General features: G+C 37.5%; 1 protein-coding gene across 2 annotated transcripts in view; it reads right to left on the reverse strand.

Moving 5' to 3' along the window:
• The window catches only part of Arhgef12 (Rho guanine nucleotide exchange factor 12), a 107,503-nt gene that overhangs the window by 46,603 nt on the left and 39,290 nt on the right, over nucleotides 1-21,610 (reverse strand). For both annotated transcript variants that reach the window (XM_090319326.1, XM_090319325.1), the window contains exons 2-4: nucleotides 13,976-13,999; nucleotides 12,325-12,410; nucleotides 10,785-10,841 (exon numbers count right to left, since the gene is read on the reverse strand). In XM_090319326.1, the coding sequence (XP_090175452.1) occupies nucleotides 10,785-10,841; nucleotides 12,325-12,410; nucleotides 13,976-13,999 (167 nt within the window). The remainder of the gene's footprint in view (nucleotides 1-10,784; nucleotides 10,842-12,324; nucleotides 12,411-13,975; nucleotides 14,000-21,610) is intronic.

Here is a 21,610-nt window from a genome sequence, read left to right on the forward strand (position 1 = left end):
GAAAGCAATTTCATAATTCAAGGGAAGGTAACTTTTTAAAAGACCCAAAGATTTAAGCTGCCCACGCCTGTAATCCTAAACTAATCAGGAGGATGAGAATGGAGAAGCAAAGATGGCCCTGGCACAAAAGGACCAGAAACTCTTACCTCCAATTAACCTCTAGAAAATGGGAAGTGGGGCTTGGCTCAAGGGTAGGGCAGTAACTTGAGCTGAAGAGCTCAGGGACAGCACCCAACCCAGGGGTAGGGTGATAACCTTGAGCTGAAGAGCTCAGGGGCAGCACCCAGGCTGAATTCAAGCCCCAGGACTCACAAGAAGGCCAGGAGGGGGAGACCAAAAGATTAAAAAAAAAAAAGTATCAAAAGGAAAAGATACAACAGTAGTCAACAAACTAGCGAAAGCGCTAATTAATATCTGCAGTATTCATAAAAGTGTACATTAAAACCACAGTAAAACCTATGCTCTAAACAGACTGGCTAAAGATTAAGACTGATCATACCAAGTGTTGGCAGGGATGTAGAGTAACAGGAATTCTTATGTTGGTAGGAATTTACAAAGCCTTGGGAGAATAGTTTGAAATGTTCCTAACAAAGGTAAGCATACATTTACATATGATCCAGTCATTTTATTTCCAAGAGAAATTAAAATTCATTTCTATATAAAGTCTATTGCAAACATGTTCACAGTAAATTTGTCCGTAAGAGTCAAGAAAAAGAAACAATTCAAATGTCTATCAACATATGAATGAACAAGCAAATTGTTATAACATAAACTACTCTCCAGCAGGAGAACAAAAGAACTATGATTTCATAATAAGAAGCAAGGATGAATCTCAAAACATCATGCTAAGCAAAAGCAAAAGGACCCAAACACAAGAGAGTACATTATATGAACTCCCAGGCAGCATAGGAAAGTCCAACCATAGCAACCAAAAGCAGACTAATGATCCCCTGAGCACAGAGTAGGAATGACTGGAAGGGAAATAAATGCACCTTCATGTAGTGGAGATGCTCTGTTTCATTAATCGTCATAGGAGTGTTTTCATTTGTCAGAAATCCATCTTCAAACTGCATTACACACTTCGCATGACTGCAGCTTACCTCAAATTAGTCTCAACATTAAAAGTTGTGTTACATCTCAGTTCTAGAGATTATTATATTAGCACGGTTGTAGTTTGTTTTTATATCACTCCCCTAAAACAATAAAATGTACTGAAGACAGATGAGAAATAGCTCATCAGAATTCAATCTTTGCACAGAATAAATTCAGAATTTGGAGGTGGCAGGAGGTTCACAAGCTCAAGGCCAGCCTGGCTCTATAATAAGACTTGTATCTCAGGGGTAGGGAGAGGCAACCTTGTTCAATGTAGCTTTTTTCAGATAATCAGAGAAAAACTATAAATAGACTAAGTATGAATATAAAAATTCTAGTAAAAAGGCATTCTAGATAAATTTCTAGTAAGCAAAATAATCAGACTCAGACTCCTGAAATAGAGTAAGCACATTATTTCACAAGAGTCTCTATAAATCCACGCTTACTATTCAAAACATCAATATTTCATGATCTCATTAACAATTACTCACACTTCAAAATACTGTGATATTAAAATAAAAATCAAAGCAATTATAATACCAAATATATTTATATTAACATAATATACACCTATGCTTTCCAGTTTGCTGAAATGAGTAAAGGAAGGCTGCTATACTAAGACACTGGGCTTCCTAAACGTAATTTGCAGGTGCTGACAGAGCAACGGCTCCTTGTTGAAATGAAGAAACAGGACTGACACAGTGGTATGCACCTATAAGCCCAGCAGTCAGAGGTGGTGTGATATAACGACCATACAAATGTGACTATCTCTGAATGAAATGAGCACATATTCTCTTGGTGGAGATGAGCTGTGTCCTTGAACACTGAACAGGGAAGATGGCCATCAGGCTCAACCTTCCTCGAAACTCAGGGATTCTGTTCCACTCTCATCATTCCTGATGGTACATGAAGACTTTTTTCCCACAGCTATCTATTTTTAAATGTATATGAAGCATAGTAAGTAAATATATTTTTATATTGAATGTACTTATCAAAAGGTATCACAATTTCTTTCTTTTGCATCAGGCTATCAACATCTAGAAAGGAGCTAGTGTCTGTCCTGTTATCTACATAACCCTTCACATATAACAGAACTATTTAGAGGTATCTGCATATAATAGATACTCAACAAAAAGTTGCTAAAGAAGTCTAAATTTATTTTATATAAAGGAAATGTTAAATAAATCATAAACATTTTTAATAAGAAATTAAGTCATACAGCCAGGCATGGTGGTACATGACTGAAATCCCAGCATTTCCAGCTAAGGAAACAAATGGCAAATTCATGGCCTACTTGGACTGTATAGTGAGACCCTGTTTAAAAACAAAACAAATAGGGCCGGGAGTTTGGCCTAGTGGTAGAGTGCTTGCCTAGAATGCACGAAGACCGGGATTCGATTCCTCAGGATTACATCCATAGATAAAATGCCAGAAGTGCTGAGGCTCAAGTGGAAGAGCTCTAGCCTTGAGAAACCCAAGGACAAAGCTCAGGCCCCTAGCCCAAGCCCAGGACAGGCAAAAAACCAACAACAAACAAACAAAAACCTCAATTAACAAGAGAAGAAAATCACAGCCCTGAAGATTATTCACTGTAGATAATACTACATAGGAACATCAATTAACCATCTGCCTGGCAAAATTCCAGCTGAAAAACAGTTTGATTTCCTATCTACTTGAAACTAATTCCTCTATTTACAATGAAAATTTTCTTGTTTCCTGTCCTGATATTTCTCCGAAAACAAGAGCAGTAAAAAAGTTCTATTAACTTTATACATATATTGTGCTTTCCTAAATTTCCTCTTTTTAACAAAAGACATGGTTTTCCATTACAATAAAGTGAAATGTGAAACCAATATAGTCTATTTCCTTAGTCTATTACTAAGGATAGTATTCTGCAAATGAATAAATTGAATCTTTTATGCTTTGGAGTAGAAATGAGGAAATGATAAAAGGTGTTCTGTCAAGTTTCACTATAAATATATTCCTGAAGAAATGCAGTGCCAGATAGTAAATTAATGAAAATGGAGTGCTAAGACACATAAGGCAATATGGTAAACCTCCATATTACATTGCTTTGGAGAACGTACATTAGTCTTTCTTCACCTTTTATTTTACTACATGACCAAACTTCTCTAAGCCTCACCTCCTAAGAATTAGCTTCAGGAAAGGGTGTGGAGAAAAACCATGTGCAACCCAATAAAAACAGCTCATTTGTAAACTGCTGCCAGCCATGCGTGTTTTATGAGTAAGCCCTCAGATAATCCTCTGATTAAGAAGCTTCTGCCCTCTAAATGCATAATGGTGCCAGCAAGAGGAGCCTCAAGTTCCCGGCATACTAATTCCATTTGTTTAGATCACTACCAAAAATAAATCTCTTTTCTAAGTTACATTTTCTTCTACTTTAAATTTTCCAAAAGGAAAGAGTCAATTAAGATGAGTCAAAATCTTTTCCCATCAATTTTCTATTAAAATAGTTTATCTAAATCTCAGCAATCATGCATTCAAAACTCACTTAAGAAGTGACCCCCAAATCAGGCATTATGGGATTTGCAAAGACAAGTACAGAAGCAAATAACTACCTCCCAAAGGAGGACATCAAAGTTCAGACACAACAGAGGTATCAAACCCAGGAAGGAGGCAATACTTTTTAAACTTGACAGATATAATTGTCTGCATTTGCTAGACAATATGATGTTCTGTAGCATATATACATTGTGGGGTTGAAATTTCTAGCTAATTAACACATGTACTACTTCACACTCTTCTGATAAGAACATAATATACACTTTTCAAAAATTCACTACATCTTCATTAATTGTAAAGAACAGATCTCTTTGGTTTTGGGGTTGTCTTTTTTTTGTTTTTTGTTTTTTGGGGTTTTTTTGGCCAGTCCTGGGCCTTGAACTCAGGGCATGAGCGCTGTCGTTGGCCTTTTTCAAGGCTAGCGCTCTATCATTTGAGCCACAGCACCACTTCTGGCTCTTTTTTCCCTATGTCTGTGGTACCGAGGAATCCAACGCAGGTCTTCGTTCATGCTAGGCAAGCACTCTACCACTAGGCCAAACTCCCCACCCAAGAACAGATCTCTTGAATGAATTCCTTCTATTTTACTGCCAAGTGTCTGTGTTGGGTAGGATTCTAAATTTCAGGAAAAAAGAAACCATTTAAGACAGAGGACTTAAACTGATTAAGCAAAGACTACCAACACATATTTGGAAAATGGAAACATGGTACCTTTAGGTAAACATTAGTAGATTAAGGCAGAATAACAAATTAGGAACAAGTTATGATACATTTTAGTAATTATTTGTACATTCCCAACAAGCCCAAATCTTCATGCAACTAAAAAGAATTTGACAGGCGAAGGTAGGGTATAGAAGAACAGAGAGGAGGAAGTCTAAGAAAGTTATAAATCTATTAAAATAGTCTGGATGCAATGGTAAACTAAGGCAGGGTGAAAGATGAACACTATGAGTGTGCAATCTGACAAGGGGCAGGAGGATGGGAAGGTAAAAGATGACTTCAAGGAAGTAAGACTAGGTGAATGGGAAAACTAAAGCATTAATGAATCAAATTCTTTAATTCCTTATTTTAAAAATTCTGATCCAGAGCCAGAAAAGTGAATGAAGAGGCATTACCTGGAACCAACAGCTTGAGAATAATCTTTAAAAGATTTAAGTTATAAAGCTGGGTGCGGTGGCTCACGCCTGTAATCCTAGCTACTCAGGAGGCTGAGGCTGAGATCTGAGGATCACAGGTTCAAAGCCAGCCCAGGAACTAAAGTCCGTGAGACTCTTAATCTCCAAGTAACCACCAAAAAACCAGAAGTGGTGCTGTGACTGAAGGAGTGTGGTAGCTTTGAGCTGAAGAGCTCAGGGAAAATACTCAAGCCCAGAGCTGAAGTCCCACAACTGACAAAGATGATAGATAGAAGGATGGAAGGATGGGAAGGATGGATGGATAGATAGGCAGACAGACAGACAGACAGACAGATAGATAGATCTGGGTGCTGGTGGTTCACGCCTGTAATCCTAGCTAGTCAAGAGGCTGAAATCTAAAGATTGTGGTTTCAAGCCAGCCTAGGAGGGAAAAATTCATTAACTGCTTTTTAATTTCTAGGTCCTAGGGCTTAAACTCAAGGCCTGAGTTCTATCCCTGAGCCTTTATGTGCTCAAGGCTAGCACTCTACCACTTGAACCACAGCACTACTTTCAGTTTTTTCTGGGTAGTTAGTTTATTTGGAGATAAGAGTCACACAACTTTCCTGCCCAGGCTGGCTTTTAACTACGATCCTTAGATCTCAGCCTCTTGAGTAGCATGTAACATATAAATGTGTGAGCCACCAGCACGCCTCTTATCTCCAATTCAGTCAAAACAATAATAATAATAATAATAATAATAATAATAATACCAAAAGTAAAGCTGTGGCTCAAGTGGTATAGCACAAGCCTTGAGTGAAAAAGCTAAGGGACAACACCATTAGTTCAAGCCCCAGGATCACATCCTCATACAGACACACAAACACAGATACAAATACACTCCTGAAGTACTCAAACCAGAATATTCCAAGTACAGGTTGATCACCTCTAACATAAAATCTATATAACTCACAACAATGTCCCAAATCTGAAACTGCTTGACTAGCAACATAATGATCACAGGAGAAAAATTCCACACCTAACCTCACAAAATGGGTCAGTCAAAACATGAAAAGTACCACAAATTTTATGTAACATTTCCTTCAGAGTATTTGTAGGAGATATATATGCAACACTGAATTTCATGTTTAGATTTGAATAGCATCCTCGTAACTCATTATATACGTGCTAAAATTTCTTCCTCTTCCTCCTCCTCCTCCTCCTCCTCCTCCTCTTCCTCCTCCTCCTCCTCTTCCTCCTTTTCCTCCTCCTGCTGCTGCTGCTCCTCCTCCTCCTCCTCTTCTTGTTCTTCTTTTGCTATTGCTGGGCCTTGAACTTAGGGCCTGAACTTGGGCTTTCTCAAACCTAGGGCTCGACCACTTGAGCCACAGCACTATTTCCGGCTTTTTTTCCCCTATGTATGTGGTACCAAGAAATCAAATCCGGGTCTTCATGCACCTACGCAAGCATTCTACCACTAGGCCAAATACTAGCCACATGCTAATATTTATAAATAAAAAAAAAATTCCAAAATCAAAATGACTTCTGGATGTGTCTGAAGCGTATCAGAAAGACACTCAACCTGTTCTAATGATCTTCTTCAGTTACAAACTAAATACCTGTGCCCCTCAAAATCCAAACACTGACACCACACCCCTCAATGTGATGGTATATAGAGGAGAGCCTTTGGGAGGTGATTAGGGTTTGATGAGATCATGAGAGGATTAGAACATAGAGCAAAGTCTTCACTTCTCCCCAGAAAGGACACATGAGCACAGACAGAGAAAACAAAGACACAGGGGAATTGTGTAACAGACTTCCATCAGACTGAAAACCACTAGGACTTAGGAAAATCAATTTCTCTTGTTTATACCACACAAACTATGGTATTTTTTTTTATGGCAGCCCAAGCATGCTAAGACAGTTTAGTAAGACAAGGCTTATTCGTCCACAAAATAGTATCAGTGGAACAAAATGTCAAGTTCAAGGTGCTCACCTTGGAAATTAATGCCAAACTGATCAGAAAGCTGTAGTATGATGTCTTATCTCACAAAAGAACTATCAGTTTTCGTGATACTATTTTTAGAAGAGCCCACAGAAGTTTGTCAGAAGAGGCCATGATGGGAAATAATACTAGGAAGCTTTACTTTTCTAATAGAAGAGATGTTTGTCTTGATTTTTAAACTTTCATAATCACAAAGAAGAATATAGGCCTTTGAATTCAACATGGAAAAAGAAAAGGACTTTCCGACCTGGCGTGTGGGGACACAGTTGTGTTTAAAATCCACCCATCAAACACCAAAAGGAAGACCATTTCCTCCTCTTGATACTTAAGATGACTCCACATACAGTTACAATGATTAGTTTGTTTAAAAGCAAAATGTTCTTTGTGATACAAATGAAGAGTATATTTTGAGGATGCTATTCTTTCTAATAGAAGGACAAAAATCTATTTTGTATAGATTTGTATATTCATTGTACATGCAATGAATATAGTAGGCTGAGGAAGATTTTTTTAGTGGCTATTGAACATTAGGACTTTTATTCCTGGGAAGATATCTATAAAGAAAACTTTTAAAATACATTTTGGCTAGAAATATACATATGCCCATGTATATAATAAACAATACAACATACTCATTCTGTTAGTATGGTATAAAAAATAATATTCATGGAAATTTCTTTAAGACACCAAGATAGAAGTTAGAAAAAAATCTGTAGTCTAAATCAAAACTACTTTTGTGAATTTTTTTCATGTATTTTATTGTACTTAATAGAGGGATTACAGTTATATTTGCCAGACAGAAGGAGCATTACTTCACACTGTGATACCCCTTCTCATGTTTTTGTCCCCATTTTCCTCCCCTCACCCCCTCCCCTCATCCTGTTCCTTTTGTGAATTCTTTTATCACCTACAGTAACCCAGAAAAGTTCTCCAATGCAATATTAGTAAAAATAAATAAATATATACATACATGTAAAATAAGAAATCAACCATCATTAAAATTGCAGAAATTCAGAAAATGAATTCAACCCTGTCCAATAGACTGCAACAGATACAGAGAAAAGTACAGGGAAACTGAATAAATACTGGCTGAACTACACTGTGGAGAAACTTAAGAAGTCAATATAGAATAACCATCTGGTATCCTTTTAATGAACGAATATCTCACAAATTGACTCTACCAGTGACTAAGAAAGTCCACAATTATGTATGAGTGATGTCTGTGTTAAGTACCCAACTAAGGAATGTATAATCACTAAAGCTTGAGTGGGCTTATAAAAGATCTTGCACTGAAACAGAAGGTCCCCATTCGCTATCACTCCACTCAGTCATACTCACATATTTCCAAATTCTGCTGTCTCCGTAGTCTCTTTTACCCAGGCTAACCACACTGTCTATCCATGATGATAGTGTGAGAGATTAATACGCACATGCTGACTAGGTCCTGATCGACTCATCCCTCTGATGAGTGCTTTTGAGCCCTTGTGGTTCTGTTCCTTCCAAAAAACAGTGTTTCAAATGTTCTCAAGGAACAAACACACAGAGAAGCCACACCTTCCTTCCCAATTACCACTTAGAATGTTTCTACTACTTCCAAGCTAATGGCATGTCTGGACCAGTGTAAAATTGCTACCACTGGGAAGAAAAATATTAGGATAATATTTCTTGTCATAGATTCTTAAACTGCTAGTCTTCATCCAAGGTAAACAGCAAGCTTTTGCACACATGCCACAGATCTAGGAAAATGATGAGGGAGGTAAATATAGCATCCAAAGGCTACTGGAAAGAATGGAGCTCGAAGGACAGAAAATGTTCCAGTCCCCAAAGAGAACAAAGTATAAAAAGCTCTAGATACACATAACAGAAAAACTAAAGGACTGGTGAGTTATTTCTTACTAAGTAGGAGTCAAAATACTTTGGTGAGAAGAAAAGGCATAAACTAACTTGCTGTAAGATCTAGTATACATGTCCTTGTTGAACTACACAAGTTAAAAATAAAGGTCAAGTCTGGACACAGTGGCTCATGCCTATAATGCTAGCTACTCAGGAGGCTAGCAGTTCAAAGATAGCCTGGGCACTAAAAGTCCAATTAACCACCAGAAAACCAGAAGTGGTGCTGTGGTTCAAGGGGTAGGACGGTAGCTTTGAGCTGAAGAGTTCAGGGACAGCACCCAGGTCCAGAGTTCAAGCCCCAGCGATTAAAAAAAAAAAGTCAAATTTAAAAAACAAAAAAGGCGGGACTGGGAATGTGGCTTAGTGGTAGAATGCTTGCCTAGCATGCATGAAGCCCTAGCTTCTTTCCTCAGTTCCACACAAACACAAAATGCCAGAAGTGGTACTGTGACTCAAATGGTAAAGTGCTAACCTTGAGCAAAAGAAGCTCAGAGACAGCACTCAGGCCCTGAGTTCAAGCCCCAAGGCTGCCAAATAAATAAATAAATATTTTTAAGTTATGTGCTTAATATAAAAGCATTAACTGATCTGGGACCAAACAGTGAGGCTTCGTAATACTTAAGAGCATCTGATACTATGAGTTCAAGAGCCAGCAGAACTAAGTTGTCAAATACTTTCAAGGGAACAGGGCATTTCCATGTACTTTCTCCTCAAATATGTCAGGCTAGGAAACACCCGCACTTGGGTAAACATCTATGATAGATTTTTGGCTATATTAGATTTGAAGGGGTTTTTTTGTTTTGAGGATAAATTTGAAATCTTCCTAATATAAGCTATATCTTAATCTTCCAAAAGACATAACTTAAATCTTTTTTTTCTTTTTCTTTTTCTTTTTTTTTTTGTCGCTGTGGTGATTGAACTCTGGGCCTGGGTGTTGTCCCTGAATTCTTCAGCTCAAGGCTACGACCCTACCCCTTGAGCTTCCGTGCCACTTCCAATTTTCTAGTGGTTAATTGGATATAAGAGACTCACAGTTTTTAGTGCCCAGGCTGGCTTTGAACCGCGATCCTCAGATTGCAGCATCCCGAGAAGCTAAGATTACCGGCATGAGCCACTATACCCAGCTTTATAACTTAAATCTTTTAAAGATTATTCTCAAACTCTCAAACTGTTGGGTTTTTATTCATTTTTCTCAAAAAACTGTCAAAAGAAGGGATATGGACAAGCAAACTGCAAAGACAGAGAAAAATCTACATGAACTCCATAAATAAGATCTACTGCCTTTTTCTTTTCTTTTCTTGTCAGTAGTAGGGCTTGAACTCTGCTGGGCCTGAGTGCTCTCCTTGAACTCTTCAGCTTAAGGCTAGCCCTCTGCCACTTGAGAGACAGCACTACTTCCGGTTTTCTAGTGGTTAACTGGAGATGAGTCTTACAGATTTTAGTGCCAGGCTGGCACAGGTGTGAGCCACCGCACCCAGTAGATCTAATGTATTTTTGAGAGAGAGGAGTGAGCCTGGAAATATTAGCATTTATATCATGTGTTGCCAAAGTGCCCAGCTAAGATTAGTTTTTGAAGGTAATGGTTTTAAATTCCCTCAGTCAGAGTACGCTTCAGGGAACCTTCTGGAAGACACAAATTCTTCAAGCAAAAAAACGAATCATTTACATCTTTTACCCTTGTGGATACATTCTACAAGAATGACTCATTCATGTAATAACGCAAATGAAAAACAAAGTCCTAAAGAACAGCTAACACATTTAAATTATGTCAATACTATACTTAAGAGGAAAATACTGCACTGCTTAAATTCTACACAATCCAAAATCTTCGAACGAGGCATAAGAAGATGCCAACAAGTCACGTCCCACCATGTTATTTAGAGGAATTTGACTCTAACGTATTAGAGATAATACTGTCCTTCCAGAACCAAGAAAAAAGAGGAGATGCATGATGAAGCCTCTCTCAATCTACAGTGTTAGTTTCTACCCAGTCTGAAGCTTCCAGGTCACAGCCACATTCAACCCCAGGCTTGTTTCCCTGCAGTAGATCACGCCATGCAGAGCAGACACAGAAAGGCTGGAGTTATCCACAACAAAATGAAACAGCATGAAGCAAGCTCCAGAGGTACAAGGCTGAATTAGCTACATGAGCTTACCATATATCTCCGATCTACTCTCCTCTGAACTAGACTTTGTCTTCTTGGAGGAGCTATCTGCACAGGAGCGGGAGAAAAGGAGAGATATAGAAAATATGGAAACCAATGTAAGGGGGAAAACTCATGGGGGAGGGAGAATGAATCATGATCAAGTTAAATCGTGCAAACATGAAGTATGGACATTACGGGTGAAAGCACTCAGAACAGTCATGAACAGCATAGGTAATGGCATCTTTCAAAGATTTATCGAAGAAAGACAGTGCAATAAAAATGCAGTCACACAAAACAACACATGAATAGTCTACAGAATATATAATCCCCTAACAACTGCAGAGATGGAAAAAGCACCACAAGTTATATTAATAGTATTATGAAGAATCATACCTCTTTGTTAAATCTGTCGTTGGAACTCGGCCATCATATATGAACAATACAGAAAAAAATCTAACAAGACTAAAACATTTTCATGAACACAGGGCAGAAAACTGTGACCTTTATTATCAAGATAATAGCTAATCATATAAATGGAAGCCACTGAACCCCATGACTACAAAACTATGTGTCACAAATAGAGATTTCCCTCTTCCTGGAGATCTGCAAGTGGCCAAAGCCTCCTGAACGGATACCAGAACTTCCTTTCCCCTATCAGCCAAGATGCAGCTAAACTATTAGCTGTTTATTTTTGACTTGTCCCTTCACAGATAATTTTATTCTTGTTCAAAATTCAAGATCAGTCTATACTAAAAGTATGAAACATTATAACTATCTATAGACATAAAACATACCGCTCCACTAATTATTGCAAATTACATTGCAAAGCAGAAATAACTTAAAAGACATGCTATATTTATGTATCTGTGATTGTAGCATTTACTTTATCTTTTGTAAGGGGAATATGTAACTAAAATAATATATGCTCAAAGAACAATTTCAAATAAAAGATTATTAAGCAATTTTTAACTAAATATTAAGTTCACAAGGAGAAAGAAAAAAGAAAAAGGCTAAATTGGACAAGATAAAATCCTTATATCTGAAAAACATACCTATGGGGGAGAAAAAAAAAACACTACTACAGAGGTTAAAACTGATCTGAGTTCAAAATAAGTTTTAATCAAGGAAAAGGGGATTTCTGTTCATTTGCTTACTCAAAATGAGAAAACCATTTGTTTTTGAAGCTGTAATCACAACAACTGAATTCTGAAATAATGCAGCAGTAGTTGTTCCAGCCTTGCTTCGGTGACTACAAGTGCTCCTATCACACATCATCACACTAAGTCCTTGATGTGACTCAAATCCAATCATGATGTAGCTGTTTCTATCATTATCCTTAAATATACAATGATACATCTATCTGGGAGTCAACAGTATGCAAGTTAAAATGTGTGTATCCCTACTAAATGCAGAAGGGATGCCGTATGACCAGGGGAGAAGAGCACTAACTATAATAGGAGAAACAACCACTCCTGGTGCCTCAGGCTGCATCATTCTGATCATCACAATTCTCAGTATTTTTGCAAGAACTAATACAATAGTATTTTACCTGTAGGGTCAAAATCATGTGATGCACTGCGTTCAACTTTCTGCTTCTTATCTGTTGGTGACTCTCTGTTCAAAATACTTCCATGCCTAAATTAAATCAAAGCAACCAAATATTTACTTTAAGAAAAGCATTAGAATATTCACTTTAAAAATCAAAAAGAGAAGTGTCTTAAAGAAAAAGTAGGAAAAGTTTACCTTCTAGAACATAAGCCTCTCTGCATTTTTCAGAAAGATTTAAAATTCAATCTATGCTACATATAATATATACTCATTATTAAATGAGTATTTTATTCTTATATTTTATTTTTATATTCTTATTTATATTTTTTATAATTTATTCTTAAAATGGGCTGTGTCAATCACTATCATTTCCATTAAAAAAAAAAAAACAACAGTGCCTGAAAGCAGAAAAACATATTCCCAAACCCCAAGTATATGATGGCCAACCTCAGAATCACTGCTTAAGTACAGCATGCAGGAGAAAAGTTGACAGAACACATATAGCTGAGGCCAAACTCATTTTAGCCCCATCTTTATGATTCTAGCCACAATAAGTCTCAAGCTAACCACCTTAAGGGCTCAAAAGAACATCACAATATGTTTTTCTATGACCTAGCCATTCATTGATCAGGTAATGGCTAGGCAAGAAACAAGACTCTAACTAAGATATACAAATATTGATTAACTGAAATATCAGTGCTATCATTGATATCCTGGAGAATGCTATCATTAAAAATAATTTTTTAAAAAGTATCGCAATTAGTAATGACACACTGTCAACATTTTAAATAGTATTTATGACTAAAGATGGAAGAGATGTTATATCACAAGTACTGGAGAGTAGTATTTCTTCTTAGAGGAATAAACACTGACATGTCTTAAATAATTAGGATGTAGCCAGGTACCAGTGGCTCACACCTGTAATCCTAGCTACTCAGGAGGCTGAGATCTGAGGATCTTTGTGCAAAGCCAGCCAGGGCAGAAATGTCCCCATGAACATGAGAAAGGTTATCAATAGGGTATCAGTGTTTGTGAAGTGATGCACCTTTTATCTGGTGAATATAATGTAACCCTTCTATTAATTACAATAAAAATATATGAAAAAAAATGTCCCCATGAGACCCTTAACCACTGAAGTGACACTGTGGCTCCAAGTGACAGAACACTAGCTTCGAACATAAAGAGACTCAGGAACACTGCCCAGGCCCTAAGTTCAAGCCCCACAACCAAGAAGAGAAAAAAAAAAAAGGACATAGCCAGTGCCTAAAATCATTAAAGGGAGTTAACAGTCACAAAAGGATAAAACACATTGAAAACCTATTCTCACCTTACCATGCAACCACACTCCCTTAATGGTAAAGACCAGCTTTTAAAATTAAATAAATCTCTTCGTAGTGAATAATCCGAAGTGCCAATATGAATGAACTTTATAAAAGCTTATGTTTAATACACTGAAAATATTATCCAAACAATGCTGTGCTCCAGAAAAATATGCAACACCTGTTATACTTTAAATTTGTGATGTATTATGAAATTTTGTACTACTTAAATACCAGCTTTCAAACAGCAACAAAAATTCTCATAATTATGAAAGAATGCATCTAATCAAAATTTAGCCTACACTTTAAAATGAAGGTCAATTAACAACTTACCTTATAGGTTTTTTGAGGGGAAACCTGTAACAAAGAAAAAAAAAGAGCATTTGTAGTTATTCAATTATAAGCTTCTAGTATTAAATTTATTAACCATGCTAAACCAGAATGAGGAATATAAATCATATGCTAACTTTCCTAAGGCAAGATTCAACAGACAGGTGGAATAAGAATGTGGATACCATTTTTAGTATCTCATTAAATCTTTCCCTTTGTTATTTATGCTTAGCTTCATTAACATGATTTAGAAAAAAATACTTTTGGAGTACTATCAGCTATTTATAATGCATTCCCAAAGTAGAAAGCAAACAGTACTTTCCTTTCTGCTTCCTTTTGTTCTAGAGTTCTGTTCGCTAAAAGAAGGAAAAGCCTTTCCCTACTTTTCCAATCTTCTTTTGATTTGTCTTTCTTACATTATTACACTCTATAGTATTTTATGTAAAGATTATTTCATCTGAAAATAGTGCTTTACTAAAGCACATCTATTAAAGTGTATGTGTGTGTGTGTTTCGGTAAATTCTCAGTTTTTTAGTGGTTTTGGCAGGTCACAGTGATTGTATATGGGTTTAAAAGACAACAGTAGGGCCTGGAGTTTAGCCTAGTGGTAGAGTGCTTGCCTAGCATGCACGAGGACCCAGGTTCAATTCCTTGGTACCACATACATAGAAAAAAAAAAAAAAGCCAGAAGTGGTGCTGAGGCTCAAGTGGTAGAGCTCTAGCCTTGAGAAAGTCCAAGGACAGTGCTCAGGCCCTGAGCTCAAGCCTAGGACTGGCAAAAAAAAAAAAAAAAAAAGACAACAGTAGCACAGGTAGCAAGAAATATGCTTAAAATGGTGATGCTCTGATGACTGTGTCTCATTTAGCATGGAGGCTTCAAAAAGAAATCTAAAAGTGGGCTGGGAGTTTGGCCTAGTGGTTAAAGTGCTTGCCTAGCATGCATGAAGACCCGGGTTCGATTCCTCGGTACCACATACATAGAAAAAAGCCAGAAATGGTGCTGAGGCTCAAGGGCTAGAGCTCTAGCCTTGAGAAAGTCCAAGGACAGTGCTCAGGCCCTGAGCTAAAGCCCACGACTGGCAAAAAAAAAAAAAAAAAAAGAAATATAAAAGTTCAGCAAACATAACTTTTTGTCTCCTGGTACTTGGGCTTGAACTCAGAGCCTTGAGAACTCTTGCTTGGCTTTACAGGCTCACTGCTGGTGCTCTTCCATTTGAGCCATGCCTCCACTTCTTCCCTTCAACTCTTATTAAAATCAAATTGACCCAGAAAAAAGGACTCTTCATATGTGATGGCACATTAACACACAAATAAATTAACAATAACATGGCAAAGGGTTTCCGAGACAAGAGAATACTGTCCTAGAGAATATCTGATTACTAAAGACATCCAAATCTTCAAATCAGCATTCCTCCATCCAAGTTGGGAGGGTGTGGGAGTGAAATTTTGTCACCTCTCCCACCCCCATATAGGGTTTTAACTTAAGGCACTAGAAAGTCCTAGAATGGCACTCTATCACTGAGCCTCATCTCCAGATCCAATATGTCTTTTCGTATACAAAGGACTATACATTATCAGCAGAGGAATCCAGATTGTGTCTCTGCAAAGGAAAACACCTGCAGTTACCATCCTCAGCCACGCTGACCCCTGGCATTATAAAAGTCCCCACCCCTGAACAATGCTGTTTGCGTCAGGGATTCTGGCAAACAGTCCTGGAAGTTCCCAGATGACTGATTGTAAACCATTTTCCTGAGCTATTTTCTCTTACAAGGAAAGGGAAGAGGAAGGAAAATAAGAAGACAAAAATGGAATGAGAAGGTGAAGAATAAGAACCATCACAGAAAAATCATAATCTGGTTACTATTTCATAAAGTATGGAGGAAGCACTTAAATTAAAAAAAAACACACACACCATTTTTCTCTAATCTACAAAAAAAAGGATCAAGGGGGTGGGGGGAGGGAAATGGGGACCAAGACATGAGAAAGGATATCAATGTATGTGAAGTAATGGACCCTCTATCTGTGAATATAATGTAACCCTTCTATTAATTACAATAAAAATATATGGGGAAAAAACAAAAATAAAGTTTGGACATAACACTAAAAAAAAGGATCAAGAAAACAAACATGCATATAATGTTTGTCTATATGTAACAAGAACCTTTCTTCTGTTCTACTACTTTGGCTATGAAAGTCACCAAACAATCCCACAGTTTAATAATAAAAACAAAAATGTCTGCCAGCTGCAGAATAATGAAATGGAGATGTAATTCAAGAGTTGGAAATAGAAGGCCAGAAAACCTCCAAGAAAAGCCTAGAGCTTGAGTTGTAGATTTGAGATATCAAATCTGACCACAGAAATTTAAAATAGCAAATCATGAAGTAAATTGCAAAAGTTCAAATTGTGAGGGGAAAAAAAAAAAAAAACAAAACAAGCATCGGCATGATTACCAATGGAGAAGGAAGCTAAGGAAGGGGATTAAGAAGGTGAGTCAGAAAAAAGAAAGGACCAAGGGAGAAAGGATAATAAATACACTAGCCTGGGCTCAGGACACAGCCCCAGGCTTTCACAGCCCTGTCCCCTGCCAAATCAGGAATGTGAATACTGGTAGAATATTGGAGGTACCTAATGGAACTGTCTGGCTTTTGAAAATAATGTTGATGACGTGGACAGTTAGCTAACATTAAGCATGTTTGTGTATATTTATATATGTGCTTGTATTTTTCTAGATATTGAAGAAACAGTGAAAAATATGGAAAAGGTTCTCAGGAGTTTGAGTCATTATAATACTCTTACTTTTGATACCAGTAAAGAACATACCTTTAGGGCCAGGAGTTTGGTCTAGTGATAGTGTGCTTGCTTGTCTAGCATGCACGAAGACCTGGGTTCAACTCCTCGGTACCACATACATAGAAAAAGCTGAAAGTGGTGCTGTGGCTCAAGTACCTCTGGCCCTGAGAAAGCCCAAGGACAGTTTTCAGGCCCTGAGTTCAAACCCCAGGACTGGCAAAAAGAAAACACACACACACACACACACACACACACACACACACACACACACACCACACACACTTTTATACCAAAAATTCAACCAAGAACTATTCAGAATATATCCATTACATTCAACCTTTTGCTTGTTAAGTTTTGACTCTAATGTTAATATTTGTGGACTTTAGTACACAACACTTTCTCATACCCTTCCCAAACACTTATTACAGTATAGAGAAAAATGTGATTTGGATGCTAAATAGCCCTAATTTAATAAATAGTGAATACTAGAGTAAAACTTATATTGTAGCCAGGTTTTACAATTTGAGTATACGTGTGACTTTATAATTGGGATATTCCTTTGAGACTGCCACATTTTTTTTCTCATCACCTATTTGCTTCTATTAAATCATTTTACTATGGCCTGGTAGTACAGTGTTTGCCTAGCATGCACCTAGCATGCCTAGCATGCAAGTGGTAGAGTGCTAGCTAGCCTTGAGGAAGACCCAAGGACAGTGCTCGGGCCCTGAGTCCAAGCCCCGGGACTTTAAAAAAAAAAAATCATTTTACTAGAAATCATAGGTCAGTATTGAGAAAATAAATAGCCTGTGATGCTAACTGCAGTAAAAAGTAGAGACCACATGAGACAAAATTTAAAGTTCCATACTCCATTAATTCCTATCCTTCTCTTCCCTGCTGCCCCTAGGTTTAGTCATGACATGAAATTTGGGACTCCAGAGTCTGCCACTGGTGGCTCATACCTATAACTCTAGCTACTCAGGAGACAGAGTGTGAGACTCTTATCTCCAATTAACCCCAAAAAACCAGAAGTAGTGCTGTGGCTCAAAATAGTAAGAGAGCTAGCCGTAAACAAAAGAGCTCAGAGATAGTACCCATGCCCAAAGTTCAAGCCTCATGACAAAACCAAAATAAAAATAAATACATTTGAGGCGCTCGATGGTTATTCTTTTCTTCCCTCTCTCCCTCCACTTTTCTCCCTCCTCCTCATCTTCCCTTTCTCTTTCTTTTTTTGTATATGCCAGTACTGAGGCTTGAACTCATGGCCTCTCACTCTCACTCAGCTTTTAACATTAAGGCTGTCTCACCAGCCATGATAGATGCAGCATGTCTCTACTTGAGCCCTTATTCTTAATGAGGGATGACTGAAATAAAAGAGAAGAGGCTAAGGAAATTTTACATTCCTTGGATAGTGATCAAGTTTACTAGTAGATAAAGCAGAGTGTGGTAATACACACTTCTAATCTCAGTACTTGGGAAACTAAAACAAGAAGATAGGGAATTCTAAGACAGCTAGGATTACACAGGAAGACCCCATCCATCTCAAAAACTGAACCAAACCAAATCAAGCCAAATAAAAAGATCATTTGTACCCAAACAATGTTAGCTACTGAATTTAAATTTACCTTTTAGTCTATTGGCCCAACTTTAGTGATGTTAGATGTGGGCTAAACCAGCAGCAAATGAAATATGGCACCATTTTACTGGTATCCATGCCAGTGAGGAGAGCTACTACTACCTGCAAATTGGATAAAAGGCTATTATTCCAAGGCTCAAATCTCAGGACATGATGATAATGGCAGTGTAGCAATCACAAATAGACAGAGTGGGAAGGGAATAAATGTTACATATTGGTACAGTTGGTGAGAATGTATGTAATTCTAAGGCTTTGGAGGCAGGGATATCCTCAGGAAAAAAAATATAACTGAGTTTATATCCTAGTTTCACAACCTAATAGGAGGTTGAATTAACCTCTCCAACAACATCTGTAAAGCAAAGACAACACTAGTATTTACCTCACAAATCTTGAGGATTAAACTAGGAAATAAGAAGCACTACCTAGCAAGTACTGGTAACCACTTAATTACTAGCTATTAGGAAGAACAAAAATAAAATCTGAGCATTAGTGACACATATTCAAATTAAACAGAAAAGAATAAACTTAGACAAGAACAATATTCAAAGAGCTGCTTGGCTCAGTAAAATGCCTAGAAATACAAAGTTCAAAGCCAGTGTTAAAACCACAGGCTTAACTCAATAAGTTATAGTATATAAAATTAGCATCAGTACTCAAGTGAACAAAATTCCTAGAGGTTATACCTAAACTTCAATTCTTCCTGGCAGTAGGGCATTTTTTTAATTGAAGCCTACTGAATATAGGCTGAGCATAATCACCACTAATTAGTTAAATCAAGTTCATTACTTCTTCACCTCCTTTCAATATCAAGACTGGATGACAAAGGTATTCTATCATTCTCATTCTAGCAGCTAGATTTTCATTTATCTGTACTTACAAAACAAATAGTTTATAGTATAGCATTAAAACTGATAAGAATATCTGAACCAGCACACTTTTTTTCATAAACCATCAGAATAGCTGAACATTTCTCTGCGGTACATAATAGTCCATTGTGCTCTCTTCTGCTGAGAGAGTAATCTACAAATTAATTCAAGCGTTAAGATTTATGAGTGGCAAGATACACCGAACAAAAAGCAGTAAGTGACCACATCCCCACCACTAGTACCCAGAAAGCATCCACAAACCCCTTCTCTATTACCCCTTCATAGCTGATCTACCTTAGTTATCAGAGGCAAGAAATTCTAGAGCTCATACAGCAAAGAAGCAATTTCCACCAGCAACACTGACCACAAGACACTAGCCTTCCTGTGTCTATTTTTATTAGCATATAGATCCACAGCAATAAAAAAAATAATTAGTTGCATCCAAAGAACTCTGAAGCTGCGGCTGCAGCTGACACAATGACTCAAGGAGAATTTTTCAAGATGTTTTTAATTTTCAAGTTTAGCCCCTTACAGTATCAGACAGAGAATGACAGGAATCCAGGAGTTCAAATCCAGTGCAAATCCACAATGACTCATTGGAATGTCAGGTCTCAAATGAACTTTGTGTTTGTTGACTGGCTGGTTGGTTGGTCTGAAACAGTATCTCACTGATTCTCTGGCCTCTGCCTCCCTACAGCTAGGATGGTAGTTATGTACCATGATGCTCAGTTTAACTTAACCGTGGTTTAGTGTGCCATTTACTGAGGACGACAGGCACACAACAAATGCTAAGTAGGGCATTCTTACTGTCAGTACATACTTTGACAATTCTAAGAGTAAGTTACTTCTTAGTTGCAATGTTTATCATTTGATCTTCCAGAGATATTAAAGACTGGATATTGCGATTTTTTTCTGAAATGGGAAAAGTAGTTCACAATTAATACAATAGTAAGTTAATAGAAAATTACTACCATTGTGAATATTTCCAATAAAGTTCCTTAATTTCCTTTGAGATCATGAGTATCAACCTGTACTACCTCATAGTTTCTTTTTACATAGCATCCTTTTCAAAAACCTGGGTAAAAAATAACCGTCAGAAAAAGAAACTTCAAAATAGTTAAACGGATATCACCACTCAAAATACCATTTACCTCAGCACCACTTCTGGCTTTTTTTCTATGTATGAGGTACCAAGGAATTGAATCTGGGTCTTCATGCATGCTGGGCAAGCACTCTACCCCACAGGTCAGAGCTGCTTGGCTAGTATTTATTTTATGTATTTAACTCCAAATGACACAGACATTTGTAAAACAAAACTCTAAATACTTTTTTCCCTTTTTCTTTGCTTTTTTAGTGTTAAGGTTGGTACCCTGGGGCCTTACACATTAGGCAAGCTGCCTGCCATTCCATTATATCCCTTAAATAATTGTGATTTTTCTGGTTTCGTGGTGGTGCCTGAACCCAATTAAGTAATTCTTTAGACCTACAAAGGGTCCTGTGATATGGTTATTTAATTAACTTAATCAATATCCTTTTGTAAATATTTAGATTGGGTCCAGCTTTTCAGGATAACAACAATGTTGTAACAAATATCTTTCTTGGGATGAATTCCTTCACAGGAAGGAATCCACAGGGTATTAAGTAAACAGACAGAGAGGTGACACTGATCCTCAACTCAGTTCCATAATTTTTACACCAACCTTATGAAAAGAGACAGCAGCAGATGCTTCAGAACTGTGTTGACAACATAACCTGTAAGCTAAGGGCCAGGGTAATATCACTTTGATACCCAAGTGACCAAGGACAGCACAATGTAGGCAAAAGACTCTGTTTCTGTTAAAAATAAAAACTGACAAACAAAAATGGTTCCATGTTAACAGCAGGTAGCGGAATGAAGGCCACTGATCTCAGTCCTCCAGAAACTGAGGCAGACAGTTCAAGAGTTCCAGGCTATCCTGGAATAAAAGATGAGATCTGATATCTTAAAAAAAAGAAAAAAAATGGGGTAAAATAAGTAAGATCATAAACTCCCTCCTCTCCACCAAAAAAATCATAAGCTAGTTTTCTAAGTCTAGCCACACCCCCATTCACAGGCCCCAAACCCTTAAGGCTTTTAAAGCATTTATAACCTCTTCCCTCTATTACAGTACCTTGTTTATTTTTCTTGTTATTGCATGCCTTCCTGGTCTCTAATACAGCCTCTAGGGAAGTAATGAAGCCCCCAGAGATCCAATTTTGCTTTGGGTACCACTGGGTTGAGGTGTTTTCCTTACTGGAGGTATGTTACAGGAACAGAGTTGATGGAAAAGACCTCACTTCTCTCTCTCTCTCTCTCTCTTTTTTTTTTT

Source organism: Megascapheus bottae, chromosome 27 (assembly GCF_031878675.1).
Source record: "Megascapheus bottae isolate mThoBot1 chromosome 27, mThoBot2.hap1, whole genome shotgun sequence".
NCBI classification, from domain to species: domain Eukaryota; kingdom Metazoa; phylum Chordata; class Mammalia; order Rodentia; family Geomyidae; genus Megascapheus; species Megascapheus bottae.